The sequence below is a fragment of the Podarcis muralis genome, chromosome W (assembly GCF_964188315.1).
Source record: "Podarcis muralis chromosome W, rPodMur119.hap1.1, whole genome shotgun sequence".
Classification (NCBI taxonomy): domain Eukaryota; kingdom Metazoa; phylum Chordata; class Lepidosauria; order Squamata; family Lacertidae; genus Podarcis; species Podarcis muralis.
Genome location: NC_135674.1, coordinates 21,094,413 through 21,112,315, shown reverse-complemented (window position 1 = coordinate 21,112,315; position 17,903 = coordinate 21,094,413). Strand labels below are relative to the sequence as shown.

Below are 17,903 nucleotides of genomic sequence, written 5' to 3'. Positions count from 1 at the left end.
TATTTATTCATTCATTCATTCTGCTTCCTGTCCCAGGGCTTCTTTGACATCCCTGTCGACAACCTGTATGCCGAGCCGGCCGTTATGAAGTGGATCAAGGAGAACATCGCCGAGTGGAAGAACTGCACCATCGTCTCGCCGGACGCCGGGGGGGCCAAAAGGTGACCCCAGAATTTCCCAAAATTTGTCACAGGTCCCTTCCAACTCTACCATTCAGAGATTCTGCATTGAGATTCCTGCTTTGCCGGGGGACGGACTGGATGACCCCCGGGGTCCTTCCCAGCTGCTCCATCCTATTAATCTCCCATTATAATAATAATAGTAATAATAATAATAATTAATACCTTTGCTTCTCCATATTAAGAGGGTGCCAGCAAGGCTGAATTTTTCCATAAAAATGGATTTAAATAATAATAATAAAAGTATTTTAAATCAAGACATCTCAACCTAGAACCTCCTTCTCCCAGGGTGACATCCATCGCCGACCACCTGAACGTCGACTTTGCCCTCATCCACAAGGAGCGCAAGAAGGCCAGCGGGGTCGACCACATGGTCCTGGTGGGCGATGTCAAGGACCGGGCGGCCATCTTGGTGGACGACATGGCCGACACCTGTGGGACCATCTGCCACGCTGCCGACAAGTGAGTCTGATTTAAGTGGTGGGGAAATCTAATTTAAAATTTAAAAAATCCAGTTTAAGTGGGGGGGAAATTCTGTTTTAAATCAAAAAAATCAATTTAAATTTTAACAATCTGGTTAAAATTTTAAAAAATCTGATTTAAATGCTTAAAAAATCTGATTTAAATGCTTAAAAAATCTGATTTAAATGCTTAAAAAATCTGATTTAAATTGAAAAAAAATCTGATTTAAATAAAAAATATTCAGATTATTATTATTTTTAAAAATCATTGATTTATACCCACCCTGCTTGGAAGGCAACCCCTGTGGTCATCCAGCCCAACCCGCTTTCCCCCGCAGGCTCCTCTCGGCAGGCGCCACCCGAGTCTACGCCATCCTGACGCATGGTATCTTCTCCGGCCCAGCCATCTCCCGGATTAACGGCGCAGGGTTCGAGGCCATTGTCGTCACCAACACCATCCCGCAGGAGGAGAAGATGAAGCACTGCCCCAAAATTCAGGTAGGGGGATTATTATTGTTATTGTTACTATCTATCTGGCACGTTCCTGATCATTCTCACATCTTTCATCAGCTTCGTCATTTATTACTATTATTAATTATTTTTATAATCTCTGGCACGTTTCTGGTCATTCTCACATCTTCCAATGTCAATTGTTTATTATTATAATTTATTATCATTATTTCTCTGGTCTGTCCCAGATCATTTGGCCCCTTCCTCGTGCCAACTTGCCGCATCCCGTGACTTTTAATTTCTATTCTTTGTCTATCGTCTAGTTTTATTGTGATGGCCGAGGGCTGGCGCAAGTCAAGATTCATTCATTCGTTCGTTCATTCGTTCGTCTTTTTTGCTATTGCCAAGGGCTGACGCAAATACTCATTCATATCACACACTATAACCCGGCGCCCAGTTAACCCTGCCTCTCCCTCTCTTTCCCCCCTAGGTGATTGACATCTCCATGATCCTGGCCGAGGCCATCCGCCGCACCCACAACGGCGAATCCGTCTCCTACCTGTTCAGCCACGTCCCGCTATAGTTCCTGACCCTGGCACACAAATTCTACAGTCCTCTGTGCTTGTACAGAGTGCTGAGTTGGCTTTATCCCACGATTCCCCACTTTTCGATTCAGGGCGCCTGGTGGGTGGGAATTTTAGCGCGAGTCTAATTTGGGGGTCATTTTATCCACTCGTTTCTCTGGTTCTTTCACTTCCCGAAATCCCCTTTCAAGTTCAAGTTTTATTGCGGCAAAGGCCAGTAACACTAAACACCACAAGATCAAACAAAAAGAAATCAACAACAACATCAGAAAAAAAAAGGATTACACAAGGGAACTTCGCAGTGTGCCATTCAACAGAAGCGATTTACGCTTCCTGATTACTAAAGTGCAAAATTTGGCCACCTCATATGATATTAAGCTTGAGGAATCTTCCAGAAGGTATTTTCGTAGGAATTCGGGAGAGGATTCCAAATAGTGTTGTAAGGGTATAAATTTTGATAAAAGCGGCAAAATAAGTTGAACTCGTTCTTCACTATAAAGTTCGCAAAATAGAAGGATGTGTGTGACAGATTCTACCTTATTAGACATACAGGGGCAGAGACGTGCATGCATTGGTACCCGCGTGAATTTGCCGTACAGCACTGCTGAGGGCATTGTCTCAAAACGGGCTCTAGAGAAAGCCCATCTATAAGCTTCGTTAGTGATGTTAGTTAAGTAAGGGGCAGCTGCAAAATTAGGGCAAGCTTTTAAACATCTATACGCCTCCGGGAGTAGGGTGTCTTGTTGTAATTCGACATCGTAAAGTCTCTGAATGATAATTGCTTTTGCCTTGTTCAGAGTTCCAATAAAAAGATTTTCAGGGTTTAGGCCAATTTGTTTGATCTTATTAGTTATTTGCATAAGCCAAGGAGGATAGGGAACTGCGGCCAGGAAGCAAGGTAACAGTCCCTTAGGATTGTAATGGATTTTCAGCCAGAGGGATATTGCTTGCTCCCAGACTTTTAATTCCACTCTGGGCAGTCCTGCCTCTTGCCTTAGGACTGCATTAGGTGTACACTTTGGGGTAGCAAATAATGATCTTAAGAATTTTGATTGTACTGTTTCAAGGGTCTTAAGGTTGGCAGAGGGGCTAATTTGAGAGCCATACAGGAGTTGGGCTAAAGATTTTGCCTGAAAAACTTTTAGGGCCATCGGGAGGAAGCCAGCTCCTTTCCTTCTGAATAATCTAAGGATGGCATTTGCACTTCTTTCTGCTGATATAGCTGATGTGGTCAGGTGTGTTGACAATTTGGCATTATAAGAGAAAGTAATGCCTAAGTATTGGAAGGTCTTAGTCTGTTCAATGGCGTTTCCCTTTACGCTCCAATTATCTTTCCTGAAGGAGCGGTTAAAATGTACAATTTTGGTTTTGGCAAAATTAATTGTCAACAGTTCAGTGTTACATTGGTCACTAAACTTTCCTAAGGCACGTTTCAGACCCACTTTGGTTTGAGAGAGAAGAACAGCGTCATCCGCATACATTAAAACAGGTACTTTTCTGCCGTTAGAGAACACGGGGGGGGGGGGGTTTCGATTTCACGGCAACATGTGATCAGGGAGTTAACATAGATGTTAAATAAAAATGGGGCTAATAAGCATCCTTGTCTAACACCTCTTTGGACTGGGATTTCTCTAGAGAGTCTGCCGTCCTGTGCGAGTCTTATCTGGAGGGTATTGTTCTCATGAAGCTTAATCATCAGAAGTAATAACCTTCTGTTGATACCCATATTGGCCAATTTGGCCCAGAGCCTACCCCTGGATACAGAATCAAATGCTGCCTTTAGGTCCACAAAGGCCGCATACAATGACTTTTTCCAATGTTTCACATACTTATAGACAAAATAATCTAACACTAAGCAGTGATCTATGGTGGAATGTCCAGATGTAAACCCTGCCTGTTCAATTTCTAGCAAGTCATTATGATCTAACCATTCACATAATTTTAGGCATAGATGTTTTGTATAAAGTTTGCAGATCACATTCAGAAGACTAATTGGTCTATAATTAGATGGATCAGAGGGGTTGCCCTTTTTAAATATAGGAACAATTATAGCCAGTCCCCAATCTTTAGGGATTTCAGTTGTCTTATCTATATATGAGAATAGATTTGCAAGAACCGGGGCCCACCAGTTTATTTGCGATTTCAGAAGTTCAGCGACAATGAAATCACTTCCTGGGGCTTTGCCAGATTTCATTTGTAGAATTAACGAAGTGATTTCAGTTTCAGATGTTGGGGGCCATGGTGTATCATTATCTAAGGGGATGTTAAGCAGTGCAGAAGGACGATGTTCCCTAAACAGTACTTTATAGTGCTCTTCCCATGAGTTTGCAGGGATTATTGTGCCCTCATTAGGAGCTTTGGTTTGACTGGAAATAATTTTCCAGAAGTTGGTATTGTCTTTTTCTATTGACGCTTTTATGAGGGCCTGCCAGATGAGAGAGTCTGCGGTTCTTTTTTTCGTTTTTAGTAACTCTTTGTAGTTCTTTTTTTTAAGTTGTAACTCTAATTTGGTGATAGGGTTAGGATTTTGCTGGAAGATCTTAAAGCATTCCCTGAGTATAAGTTTTGCCTGGACGCATTCGCGGTCAAACCATTTTTTGTTGGTAAGGGGCTCATTGTGGTTAGGTCTCCCGAGTCTTGACAATAACGGTTGGAGTTTTCGGATTAAAGTGTTGTAATGGTCATTTGGGGAGGTCTCTTCAGTTTCGTTGGAGGTCAGATCAGCCCAGAGGAGTTGACCTTCCATTGATTGTGTCCAAATGCTAAAATTGTTATTAACATAAGGGGACCATTTAATTCTGGATCTACCTATTTGTTGTGGAGCATTAGGATCAGATGTCTGTGGGGCGAGCCCACCTCTAGAGGGTTCCCAAAATTCAGTCCTTTTAAGATTTAGGGGTAGATGGTCACTTTCGGTTCTTATGTCTACAGTAAATTCAATATATTCATCAAAGAGTTCTTGGGAGACAAGGATGTAGTCAATAACAGAGTGCCTTAAGCCTGACCAGTAAGTAAATTGGCCAGGGGAGTCTCCCGAGGAGAGGCCGTTTAAAATAACAAGGTTTAATCTAAGTGCCATTAGAAAAAGACATGTACCAGCAAAATTGGTAACTGGATCAAGTGAATGACGCCTGAATATGGGCCAGTGTTCATCATTAGCATTTAGGGGACCCATTCCACTTTCGTTGATTAGTTGTTCATCTGAGTGGCCTAGCCTTGCATTAAAGTCCCCACCAATAATTAAGGAGGCAGAGGGAAACTTATTTGAGACAAGGAGGATGCAGTCTTCCAGTTCGTTCCAGATGTTTTTAAGATCAGTTTGTTTCATAAGTGGGTGAATATAAACATTGATGCATATGATCTTAAAGTGGGTAGAAAATATTTTAACAGCCAAAATCCATTTTTTATCGATTTTCAATTGGATAGGGGAGGTTCCTAGATCTGCCGATACGAAGGTGCTCAGACCTCCCGCCGGTCTTCCGCCTTTTGGGCCGATTGAGGCACAGGAATGGAAAGCAAAATAATTGTGTAGTTCAAAAGGATTTTGCATCCAGGTTTCTTGGAGCAGGATGATCTTGAACTGTGATACGTAGGTTAAAACGTCTTTGTCCATTGTTTTCGATTGCCATCCAGCAACGTTCCAGGATAGTAGTAGAGGTGGGAGTCATTTTGTCTCTTCAATAGCATCTAGGGCTTTCCCGGGGTCATGGAAGATGCATCCATTGGATGGTGAAGTCTCCGATAATGTGACTAGGGGCGCCATAGAAATTTTGGCGTGGATTTCAGTTGGGCAGAGTAGGGGTGTGTGTTCTGACGTGACCTGAGGAGATTCATATCCCATTTTTCGCTCCAAGATAGATGGGGTATTTGCCTCTTTTGTGGGCGCTGGGTCTTCAGAGTTGCGGAGATGGAGTAATAACTCATCTAGTCTGTCCGTTATCTCTGTTTGTTCGGCTTTTGGCAGATGGGAGAAGGAAACAAGTAACTCCTGCTCCATCGAATTCTCTAGATGAGTAGCCTTTGATAGGAGGGGCATGGGGGTCTCTGTCCAACTAATTAAGTCTGAGGGTGGAGAGGTAGAGCTCGTAGTGGGTGGGGTGCCCTCATTTTTAGTTGCTTTCCTTCTAGCTGGAGAGTAGGGTATAAGAGGGCAAATCTTAGTGTTGATAAAAACTCTTGTGATAAAAATTCCATAGTTAGTCAGGTAGCTTCGTAGAGACATCATATAAGTTGGAAACTTTTTAGATTCGAAGGTGAGCAGTATCCTCTGCATGTGTGGCTTGCTGTAAATGTGGGCAGTGGATTTCAGATCGATGGAAAGGGGATTTACGCCCAAAAGCTCAGCTAGATGCCTTCTTGCGACATGTATAGACGACCAGTTAACAACCTGACCTTTGAAGGGGAGGATAATTAAACAAAGTCTAGTGGCTTGCAGTGAAAGATTGTAGGAAGATATGGTGTGTAAATCTTCCATGGTTTGTTCATTTTCAAATTTGCAGCCAGTCTGTGAAATTGAGCGCAGTAGGACAGGTACTCCAGGTGTTGGTTCGGTCCTATCCTCCGGTGAGGTATCTACGGGGCTGACATTAGCTTTTGGGGATACAAAGGATATAATCTTCTCTAGGGAGCCTTTGATATCTCTCATGTATTTAAATATACAGTCAACGGTTTTAGCCACTAGGTCTAACGTGGTAGAGTGTTCAAGTAGTAATTCAGAGAGATGGTTTTCTTGTTCTCTGATGCAGTCTTCCGCCTGAATGGACATAGTTGGAACTTTTTTGGGACCTTTTGGTCTCGTAATGGTGTTGTTTAAGGGGTTAGTGGGTTGTTTAGCGGATAGTTCCTTCGGAGTAGTTTCCTTATCTATTATCTCTGCTAATGGAGAGAAGCTATTCGAGGTCGGAATATTAAAAGTATCCTTTGTTTTTCCATAAAAGAATTCGCTGATTTTGGTTTGCTTGGTGAGGGGCAGACATGCCATTTCCTCTAAGTCCTCAGATTCTCTGCAGTGTTTTCCAACCCCCCTCCTCGCATCAGCGGGGCTGCCTAATTGCTGAGTCATCTCTCCCTTTACCTCGCTCTTCTATCTTCCCTAGGTTTTTCAAAGAGACGAGGGAGTATTTCCTCGAAAGTATCCTATTCAAGGAGGAGTAGTGTGCCAAAGGTTATTGGCATAACACTATATTATACTCCGTCTGTGCCTCCAAACTTGTGGTGGGAACAACCCATGAATTTTCCTGTAAACTCTTCGCACTGTGATAAGATAGTCAGTTCAGCTTTAAGCTTCCAAGAAGAGTCAGGAATACAAAGCGTGGGATAGAATGCGGTAAGGTGCTTAAATTTATCTGGGCTCAGTGTTCATTAAAATAGTCTTTAAAAGGAGTAAGAGTAAAATAGTCTTTAAAAGGAGTAAGAGAGAATAAAAAGAATAAAAAGATAAAAACAACGGGCTCACATTAGTAGAGTGCTGGTCGCCATCATACCGGAAGTCTGTTGTGAAATCCCCTTTCAATTGGGGGCGTCTGGTGGTCGGAATTTAAAATGCGGTATTTATTGTTCATTTCCGATGGGGCGATCCAATCCCTTGGTGTTGGCGCTACAATTCCCCGCCCCTTGATTTGGTGTTTCGACGCTATGGCTCCCAGCCCCAAATCCCATTCGTTCCCCTCTTTTCTGGTATCCCATGCTTGTTTCCTTCCCCCCAAAAACCCACCATTTTTCGGGAATCGGGGCGCCTGGCGTTGGCCCTAGAATTTCCCCCGAAGCGCCCAGTGGCGCCACGACTCCCCTAAACCCCATTCATTTCATTCTGTCTCCTGTCGCCCCCCCAAGTACACTTAATTTCGAACTTGGATCCAGGCACTAGAATTCCCCCTTGGCGCCCGGCGGTGCTATGACTCCCCTAAGCCCCATTCATTTCGTTCTGTCTCCTATCGCCCCCAGAATACACTTAATTTTGCGCTTGAATTCCCTGCCCTCGAGTATTCATTTCATCCAATCTCACCTCTGATCCCCATTATTTCCCCACCCACCCACCCAATTTTTTCAGATTCTGGTCTCTGATCCTGGGCAGCAGTGTGGGAATTCTAGCGTGTTTTAAATTAAAAAATTATACCGTATTTTTTGCTCTATAAGACTCACTTTTTCCCTCCTAAAAAGTAAGGGAAAATGTGTGTGCGTCTTATGGAGCGAATGCAGGCTGCGCAGCTATCCCAGAACCCAGAACAGCAAGAGGGATTGCTGCTTTCACTGCGCAGCGATCCCTCTTGCTGTTCTGGCTTCTGAGATTCAGAATATTTTTTTCTTGTTTTCCTCCTCCAAAAACTAGGTGCGTCTTGTGGTCTGGTGTGTCTTATAGAGCGAAAAATACGGTAATGTGGGGTGTGTCCTGTTCATTTCAGAGGGGAAAATCGCTGCTGCAATTCTCCCCACTCAGAAAACCCTTCACCCTTGGGTGCCCGGTTGAGAATTATAGACTCCTGGAGCTCCTGCCCCCCCCCCCCCCCCGTTCCAGGTTTGAGTCCTGGCGATGGATGAATGAATAATAAACTCTCATTTAAAAGCCCAAAATCTCTATTTCTTCATTTGCGGGGTGGGTGGACCGCAGCTCGGCATGCTGGGAGTTGTAGTTTCTTCCTCTTCTACGGTTTCCTTGAGATAGGGAAGCTTTTTATATTTGATGAATTATTGTGTTCATGAGACTTTCGGTTATAGGGCGGCATAAAATAAATATTTTTCAGGAAGCCAGATGGGCAGGGTATATATTATTATTATTATTATTATTATTATTATTATTATTATTATTATTAATTTATTTATTTATTCCTCCAAAGATTTTTATTGAAACTTAACATATATGCATAATAACCAAAATTCCCAATGATTCCTTCACATAAAATATAATATCTAAATTACAACAGCTACTTAATTATAAAACCCACCACCCACCCTCTACTTCTCTCCACAGCAATTCTACTTTTTTATATTTCTTTCTACCTTTTTTCCTTGCATTCTATAATAAATTTCATTCTGATTTTTCCTTCTTTCTTTATTGTTTTTGTTATTGCTTACATTTTTTATTCTAAGCCTATTAGCATCTCATTTTTAGAACAATATTTTGACATATAATCTTCAAAATTTGATTTGATTGATATCTTATAATTGAAGTTAATTTTACCAATTCTATATACTCACTTAATTTACAAATCCACGCTTCCTTTGTTGGTGCGTCCTGAGATTTCCATTTAGTGGCAATTACTGGTACTACCCTGGCAGCTGTTGTTGCATATAAAAAGATTGTTTTTTTTTTCATTTGTGGTACATCTTTGCCCACCAACCCTAACAGATAAGCTTCGGGATTTTATCAAGGGATTTTTAACATTTTCTTAAGTACCTCATGTATTATTCCCCAAAACTTCTTTATTTCCTTGCAACCCCACCACATAAGAATTATCGTTCCAGGTTCTTTGTTACATTTCCAACAAATGTTGGATTTTAATTTATATATTTTGGCGAGTTTGACTGGTGTTAAATACCACCTGTAAAACATTTTAACAAAATTTTCCTTTATCATGTAGCAGGCGGTAAAGCGGATATCCTCGCGACAGAGTTTCTCCCATTGTTCTAAATATATAGCGTGGCCGATATCTTGTGCCCATTTGCCCATTGTTTATTTTAAAGGTAAAGGTACCCCTGCCCGTACAGGCCAGTCTTGACAGACTCTGGGGTTGTGCGCCCATCTCACTCAAGAGGCCGGGGGCCAGCGCTGTCCGGAGACACTTCCGGGTCACGTGGCCAGCGTGACAAAGCTGCATCTGGCGAGCCAGCGCAGCACACGGAACGCCGTTTACCTTCCCGCTGGTAAGCGGTCCCTATTTATCTACTTGCACCTGGAGGTGCTTTCGAACTGCTAGGTTGGCAGGCGCTGGGACTGAGCAGCGGGAGCGCACCCCGCCGCGGGGATTCGAACCACCGACCTTTCGATCAGCAAGCCCTAGGCGCTGAGGCTTTTACCCACAGCGCCACCCGCGTCCCCCATTATATGTTTATTTTACCTCTTCATCAAATCATAGTCCTATAGTAAAAGGTAAAGGTACCCCTGCCCGTACGGGCCAGTCTTGCCAGACTCTAGGGTTGTGCGCTCATCTCACTCTATAGGCCGGGAGCCAGTGCTGTCCGCAGACACTTCCGGGTCACGTGGCCAGCGTGACATCGCTGCTCTGGCAAGCCAGCGCAGCACACGGAACACCGTTTACCTTCCCGCTAGTAAGCGGTCCCTATTTATCTACTTGCACCCGAAGGTGCTTTCGAACTGCTAGGTTGGCAGGCGCTGGGACCGAACGACAGGAGCGCACCCCGCCGCAGGGATTCGAACCGCCGACCTTTCGATCGGCAAGTCCTAGGTGCTGAGGCTTTAACCCACAGCGCCACCTGCGTCCCTAAGTCCTATAATAGAGTGTAAATTTTTGATAATAATTCCTATTCTTTTGTAATATAATGGTGCTAAATAGTGTTTGTTCTTTGGCAAAACCTTTTCTTTGATCTGCATTAAAGACACTTTTTAATTGTATATATTGCCAATTATCCATCCCATATTGTATTAATTCTTCATATGTTTTTAATTTTAACTTTCCTTGGTCTTCTTCCAGTATTTGTCTATATGTTGCCCAGTTCGGATTCATATTGAGTTTTTTAAGTCCATGGGCTTCTAATGGAGAGATCCATAAAGGGATTTGTGGCTCTAATAACTGTTTAGAGGTGCTATTATTACTATTATTATTATTGCAAGTGCCTGAACTGCATGACCCTCGAGAGGCCCTAAAAATGTCGCAGGGGACAGATTGGGGCATCCCTATTTCCACCATGGAAAAGAAGGAAGGAGCTCCAGTACCATTTTTCTAAAAATTATTATTAATAATAATTTTATTTCTGTCCTGTTGAAAGCCGCCCAGAGTGGCTGGGGAAAGCCAGCCAGATGGGTGGGGTAGAAATAAAGCTATTACAGTCATACCTCGAGTTACAGACGCTTCAGGTTGCACGTTTTTGGGTTGCGCACCTCGCAGAACCCGGAAGTACCGGAACGGGTTACTTCCGGGTTTTGTCGCATGCGCAGAAGTGCTAAGTCGCGCTATGCGCAGAAGTGCTGAATTGAGACCCGCTGCAGGTTACGAATGCTGGGGGTTGCAAACGTGCCTCCCGCACGGATCACGTTTGCAACCCGAGCGTCCACTGTATTATTATTATTAGGGATAGGGTTGTTGTTGTTGTTATTATTCTGCCCAGAGTGGCTGGGGAAACCCAGCCAGATGGGTGGTGTATAAAGAATAAAAGTCGTCATCCCTGTTGTTGGAATTGTAATTGGAAGGGAGGTGTTTGGTTTGATTTCATGAGGGATATTTTTAAAATATTCATCGGGAATAATTTAAAGTCTGATACACACACATACACACAGATAGATATGATATAAATACATATATAAAAATATAAATATGGATATATATCTTATATAAGCTAACATATATATAAATGTGTGTGTGTGTATATGTGTGTGTGTGTGTGTGTGTGTGTGTATGTAAATATCTGTATCTATGATAGCTTTTATATATATATATATATATATATATATATATATATATATATATGTATATTCCTTTATTTCAAACCAAGGAAACTAGAATTATAATCCTTGTTGCTGGAAATGTAATCGGAAGGGAGGTTTTGGGTATGATTTCGCCACAATATTTGTTGCATTTTCTTCGTTGCGTTTGACAGATTGTTGGATCGGTACCGTATTGGCCTGAATATATGCCACTGTTAAAACTTCCTGGTTGGAATTTGGGGGGAAAGGGAGGCTTTTATTCCTGACAATACGGTAGTTCCATCTGATTTCCCCACCAAAACGGAGCGAAGCATTAAAAAACCGACAAGCTCTTCTCATGAAATTCACCCTTCATTTTTATTTCAATATTATCCTTCGTTATTCGTCCTTCGTTATTTCGGCTTTCTGCGCGCCATGTTAAGAACGGTCGATTTTCACATTTTTATATATGTATGTGTGTACACACACACACACACACATTTTTATTAGCCTCTTACAAAAAAAAAATGGTGTTATCTCGTCGAATAATTTCCTGCCGTTTGAGCATAAAACTGCACTTATTTTTTTTTAAAAAAAGACTTTCTTTTTGGAAACTTCAAGGGACGGAGTGATTTTTCCTCCAAAAAGCAGGACTAACAGGTTGTAGGACCTCTCTCTCACTCCGACGTTGGTTTCCCGCGCTGACGAAATCCCCAGACCGGGAATAATCCTGTTTTCGGGTCCGGCTGGGTCAAGTGAGATCATAGAATCATGGTTGCATTTGAAAAGGTACCCCGGGGTTATGTAGTCCAACCCTGGTGGATCGGGACAAGCCAACTGGCTGACGGGCAGTTAGAGCAGGAGGTTGGCGGCCGCCTGGTTAGAGCCTCGCGGTTAGAAGACCAGTCCAGGGTGCAAATAATACGAGGGTTATTATTATTATGAAGAGGGAGGGAGTCTCTTCGCCCGGGAGGGGTGTGCCGGGTTAGAATTTCGTTCCCCGGCCCATCAGCCTCAGGATGGCGAAGTTGTAGGTGGCCGCGATGATAAATGTCACCTACGGAGGAAGGGGAAGAGAAACAGAATTGCTAGAACCCATTCCTCCTGGTTCTCCTGATATCTCAGCAGCTTTGAAGACCATCAAGAATGGTCTCCTGCTCTTTCCTCCTGATTCCCCTGATATTTCAGCAACTTTGAAGACCATCAAGAATGGTCTCCTGCCCATTCCTCCTGCTTCTCCTGATATCTCAGCAGCTTTGGTGGTCTCCTGCCCATTCCTCCTGGTTCCCCTGATATCTCAGCGCCTTTGAAGACCATCAAGCATGGTCTCCTGCTCTTTCCTCCTGGTTCCCCTAATATCTTAGTGATAGGAATATTTGCTCATACACATTTGCCTCTACACATTTGCCTCTACACATTTGCTTACACAAATTGCTCTGAGTCTGAAACATTCCTTCCTGGAATGTTCAGTTCATGAAACATCGCATCTCGACCTGCCTTATCTCTGTACATTCCTTTCTTACCACCCTGGAATGTTTAGTTCACATTAAGTGCACATCCTGACCTGTTCTTATCCTTCTGTATATTCTTCAAGTCTCGCTATATCAATCATTAGTAGTTGTTTACTAAGGAGGCTTTTAGGCCTGTCTAACTCTGTTCCTTTTATCTATTGATGATTAATGTCTTATATGCAACCCTCGGAATGTATTTGTGTTAACCAATCAGCAACAAGCACATACGTGGCAATGCTGTAATATTCAATAAAAGGGACTCCCCGAGACATGCTCGGGAGATGCCTCCCACATGACACTTGCTACTCGTCTGTCGTTTATTTCAACCCAACAATCTCAGCAGCTTTGAGGAGACCATCAAGCACAGTCTCCTGCAGGCCCATCGGAAGGAGTCCTGCTGATTTTCCAGGGTTCTGCCAGAGACCTCCCTCCCATCCTTTGCCCCACGTGTGGCTCAAATCCTCCACCCAGAGATGAAGAGTTGTGGGAAGCCGTCCTTACCAGAGCCACCAAGGTGACCGCTGCTCCCACAAAGGCCGCAATGAACAGGTTGAACGTCATCTGGAACTGTAGGATGATAATAATGATAATAATAATAATAATTTATTTATACCCCGCCCATCTGGCTGGGCTTCCCCAGCCACTCTGGGCGGCTTCCAACAAAATATTAAAATACAGTAATGCATCAAACGTTAAAAGCTTCCCTAAACAGGGCTGCCTTCAGATGTCTTCTAAAAGTCTGGTAGTTGTTCTCTTTGACATCTGGTGGGAGGGCGTTCCACAGGGCGGGCGCCACTACCGAGAAGGCCCTCTGCCTGGTTCCCTGTAACTTGGCTTCTTGCAGTGAGGGAACCTCCAGAAGGCCCTCGGCACTGGACCTCAGTGTCCAGGTAGAACGATGGGGGTGGAGACGCTCCTTCAGGTATACTGGACTGAGGCCGTTTAGGGCTTTAAAGGTCAGCACCAACACTTTGAACTGTGCTCGGAAATGTACTGGGAGACAATGTAGGTCTTTCAAGACCGGTGTTATGTGGTCTCGGCGGCCACTCCCAGTCACCAGAGAAGAAGGAGAAGAATGAGGAGGAGAGGAAGGAGGAGGAGGAGAATGGGTCACCCATTGAAGGATCTCAATGTAGAAACACAGAATGGTAGAAAGGACCAGGAAGGTCCTCTAGTCTTGACCACTGAGAACTCACCTCGGATGTCTTGCAGATGGAGAGAAGGCTCTGGCCACACACTCTTCCCGGGGAAGCGTTCCACGGCAGGACACCTGTGTCAGGGCACCGAAACACAGAACGGTTGAGAGTTGGAGGGCCACCTCGCCCCACCTCCTTGACCCCTCTTGACATGTGATGCTGGAGGTCCACCAAGACCCTGAGAACCTGCTCCCAGATTGTGATAGCAAGCCGGTGGTCTACCAAGACCCTGAGCCCACCATCAGGGTCCATCGGATTCTCCCTAAACGCAGGACCTGACCTTTCCCCCACTTGAAAATGCCTTGGGTTGATTCATGTGATGTTGGAGGACCACCAAGCCTGAGATCTTTCTCCCGGGTCCTGATAGCAAGCTGGCAAGACCCCGAGGTCCTTCCTGACCTTCGTCCCTCTGGAAATTCATTGGGGTGAGACCCGTGGGGCGATGGGGCTCCCCCAGGATCTTGAGATTCTCCCGGGTTCTGCTACCAAGCTTGGTGCTCCATCAAGACCTCAAGATCCTTCTTCCAAGCTTGGTGGTCAACCAAGACCTCAAAAACATCCCAGGTCCTACTGGGAGACCCCTCATGAGGTTCTTCCTCCCCAAGGTGGCCCAGTAAACTAGGTTCTTCCTCACCATACATCCGGGCGTCTGTGCAGAGGTTCCCGATGCCGGCGGCCGTCTTGGTGGGGTTGGCGATGGAGTTGCAGGTGGTCCAGGCCGTGAAGTAGACGTAGATGGGGACAGCCGAGCAGGCCAGGACCAGGAGCCAGAGGACGGTCAGGACATAGGTGATGCCCACAAACTGAAAGAAGGGAGAAGAAACGAGTGTCAGCGATGGGCCGGGAGCTTCCGGAGGACGGGGCATGAGACTGCAGACCTTTGGGACCTGAGGAACTCCCAGCCACTTGGACCTTTCCTCCCGATATTCCCACGAGGGGTGGGCAGAACTTGAAAAGTCCCTATTCCCAGGTTCCTATGATCCATTAAAATCCTATTTTCAGGGGCGGCTTATATTTGGGTATTTCTCAGGTGATGATGGAGACCTCCTATTCTATCCTATAAAATGAAAACAGACCTCCTATTCCATCCTCTAAAATAAAAATAGAGACCTCCTATTCCATCCCAGTGTGGCGTAGTGGTTAAGAGCGGCAGTCTTGTAATCTGGGGAACCAGGTTCGCGTCTCCGCTCCTCCACATGCAGCTGCTGGGTGACCTTGGGCCAGTCACACTTCTTTGATGTCTCTCAGCCCCACTCACCTCACAGAGTGTTTGTTGTGGGGGAGGAAGGGAAAGGAGAATGTTAGCCGCTTTGAGACTCCTTAAAGGGAGTGAAAGGCGGGATATCAAATCCAAACTCTTCTTCTTCTTCATCCCCTAAAATGAAAAGAGTGGCCTCCTATTCTATCCCCTAAAATGAAAACAGACCTCCTCTTCCATCCCACAGATATTTATCTGATTAAAATACGGACTGCCTATTCCATCCCGTAAAATGATAATAGCCACCTCTTCTTCCACCCCTCACAAGTCAAATCTGGGACTGAGAAAACAGGGATACTCGGATGGCCCGGGATTGGGGGGGAGGGGACCTCCATAGGCACAGCAGGTGGTTTTCTGATTGCACCACGGGTCACAAGTACAATTCCTTTGCTGCCTTTAGGAACATCCTTCCGGGATGGAGGCCCGAAGGGTACTTATAGGGTAGGAAGGGGCTAAAAGTACCCTGTTGGATTCCTTATACGTGGAATTTCCTCCTTTTTCCACCAATGCCACCTGCGACAGCACAGGCAGCGGACCTTGGAATTGTAAAGCCATTCCGAATGACTGCTCCAAGAATCAAGCGGAGGAGGGTTTCCTTTTTGGAAGGATAAAATCGGGGTCCCCAAACTAAGGCCCGTGGGCCGGATAAAGCTTGAGGGACTCGTTTATCCAGCCCATGGCGAACCCCGCTGCCCGCTGCCACCACCCGCTCTTACCCGTGCTGCACTGCGCGGCTGCCCACTTCCAGGTCTGAGGAGCACCAGAAATAGCTTGTGCGCATGCGCAAGCGTTATTTGCGCATGCGCAAGTTATTTCCGGTGCACATCTGGGTGGGAGGAGGCCTGTGCACATGCACACAAGCTATTTCCAGTGCTCCTCCAACTCAGAAGTGTGCCGGAAATAGGGTGTGCGCACGTGTCTGGGCACGCGCTCCCCCACCCTCCGGCCCAACACGCAATTGGCACTGGAGACACCGGCCCGAGGCATGGCAAGTTTGCTGACCCCTGGATAAAATCCTCCTTTTACAGAAAGGTTTGGCCTTGCTTGCCTCCTCTTAATATGGACAACCAGAGGAAGGTTTCCTTTTTGGAAGGATAAAGTCATTTTATAGAAAGGTTCAACCTTGCTGGCATCCTCTCAGTATGGACAACCAGTGTGAGTGAAGGAAGGACAAGACTTATTCAATATACCCTGTTCCTAACGCCCCCCACCATTGGCAGTCTCATGCCCCGGGTTTGAACGGCGCCGGCACCAGGTGCGAAAGAGGAGAAGATCACCTTATCGGGATGGCCCAGCCATTTTCCCACACAGTGACACACCAGCTCCCAGGAGTGGCCGGGCCGGTGTCCTCGGGGCCCCCTCCCCTTGTGGCCTACCGTGGCGCCCAGGCCCTTGCCGCAGACGGTGGCCCGGTAGTCGCCGAAGACCTGCCGGACAGCGCTGGTGGTGTAGAAGCCTTCGGCCAGCAGGAGGGCACCAAAGAGGAAGAAGAAGCCGGCCACCCCGTAGATGGCGTACTGGAAGTCGTGGATCCTGCAGGGGAGAAAATAGGAGAGGGGGGCTATCGGTACAGCAGGGGCACCCAAGGGTCATCCAGTCTGTCCCCCCACCAGAGCTAGGAGGGATATACAGTTGGGAAAGGATTGCAGAATATTATTTTGATAGAAGACAGGTCGTGTGGCCGTAGTTTAACTTGATGTGGACATGCAGTGAGAAAAGGATTGCAGAATATGAACGGGGGAACAAACCGGTAAACAAACAAGAAAACGAACGAGGGAACGAACAAAGGCGGCGGAGAAAAGAAACGTTTGGAGGTGCTTACACATCGACCAGGTACTCGTAATCCTGGTAGTTTTTTGAGAAGTAGGTCTCGATCAGGTGCTCGGTGCCGGTCAGGGCTTCGTGGCTGCAGCCGCAGAAGAGTGCCACCCCCAGGAAGCACAGGGCCGTGGCCACCAGCGAGGTGAAGGGTGCCCCCACCAGGCAGCGGGCACAGCACTCTAACAGACCTGCAGGGAGAGGGGAAGAAAGGAAGGAGGGAAGGATAGAGACCTCTTGAGGAAGAGTTGCCTAACCCCTATCGCTTTCCCTAACCCCTATCATTAACCACTATCCCTAACCCCGATCCCTATCCCTAACCCCCATCCCTATCTCTAACCCCCATCCCTATCTCCTTTCCCTATCCTAAACCACTGTCCCTAACCCTAACCACTACACCTAATCCCTAACCCCTATCCCTATCCCTAACCCCAAGGGTCATCCAGTCCAGCCCCCAGTCAGGCAGCAACCTTGGCGTCGAATCACAGGTGGCACCAGTGCTGGATTTACATCTAAGCTCAACAAGCCGTAGCTTAGGTCCCCCCCTCTCTTGGGGGCCCCCAAAAATATAAAAGGGGGGAAAACCCTGGATGTACATTTCCAGAATAGAAAATAAAAAGCAAATAAAATAAAACCGACATGCAGCAACAGTGTGTTGTGTTGTATTGGCTCCTGTAATGTAAGTCATGGGCCCCGCCTGCTCCCTAAAATATCCCTGGTTTCCTCCTGTTACAGCTTGGTCTCTCCCACAGACAGGAGACAACTCTGGCTGTTAATTATTTCAGATTTATTGCAAAAACAACAAACTAGGACGGGGCTCCTCTACTCATCCTCCTCCCCAGAAGATGGAGTTGCCCGGACTGAGCTCT

At 45.7% G+C, this 17,903-nt stretch overlaps 2 protein-coding genes across 7 annotated transcripts in view; one reads left to right on the top strand and one right to left on the bottom strand.

Annotated features, from left to right (window-relative positions):
• LOC144324916 (ribose-phosphate pyrophosphokinase 1-like) overlaps positions 1-13,063 on the top strand; it is a 24,184-nt gene extending 11,121 nt beyond the window's left edge. For all 6 annotated transcript variants that reach the window (XM_077923012.1, XM_077923011.1, XM_077923013.1 and 3 more), the window contains 4 exons: positions 37-161; positions 468-641; positions 979-1,138; positions 1,581-13,063. In XM_077923012.1, the coding sequence (XP_077779138.1) occupies positions 37-161; positions 468-641; positions 979-1,138; positions 1,581-1,673 (552 nt within the window). In that variant the 3' untranslated portion in view covers positions 1,674-13,063. The remainder of the gene's footprint in view (positions 1-36; positions 162-467; positions 642-978; positions 1,139-1,580) is intronic.
• LOC144326468 (myelin proteolipid protein-like) lies at positions 11,605-17,903 on the bottom strand. Its single transcript, XM_077923017.1, has 7 exons — positions 17,674-17,903; positions 17,039-17,225; positions 16,593-16,749; positions 14,593-14,761; positions 13,959-14,032; positions 13,264-13,329; positions 11,605-12,308 (listed from the first exon to the last, which is right to left on the bottom strand). The coding sequence occupies exons 1-7, from the start codon at positions 17,720-17,722 to the stop codon at positions 12,237-12,239; spliced, it is 774 nt and encodes a 257-aa protein (XP_077779143.1). The 5' UTR covers positions 17,723-17,903; the 3' UTR covers positions 11,605-12,236.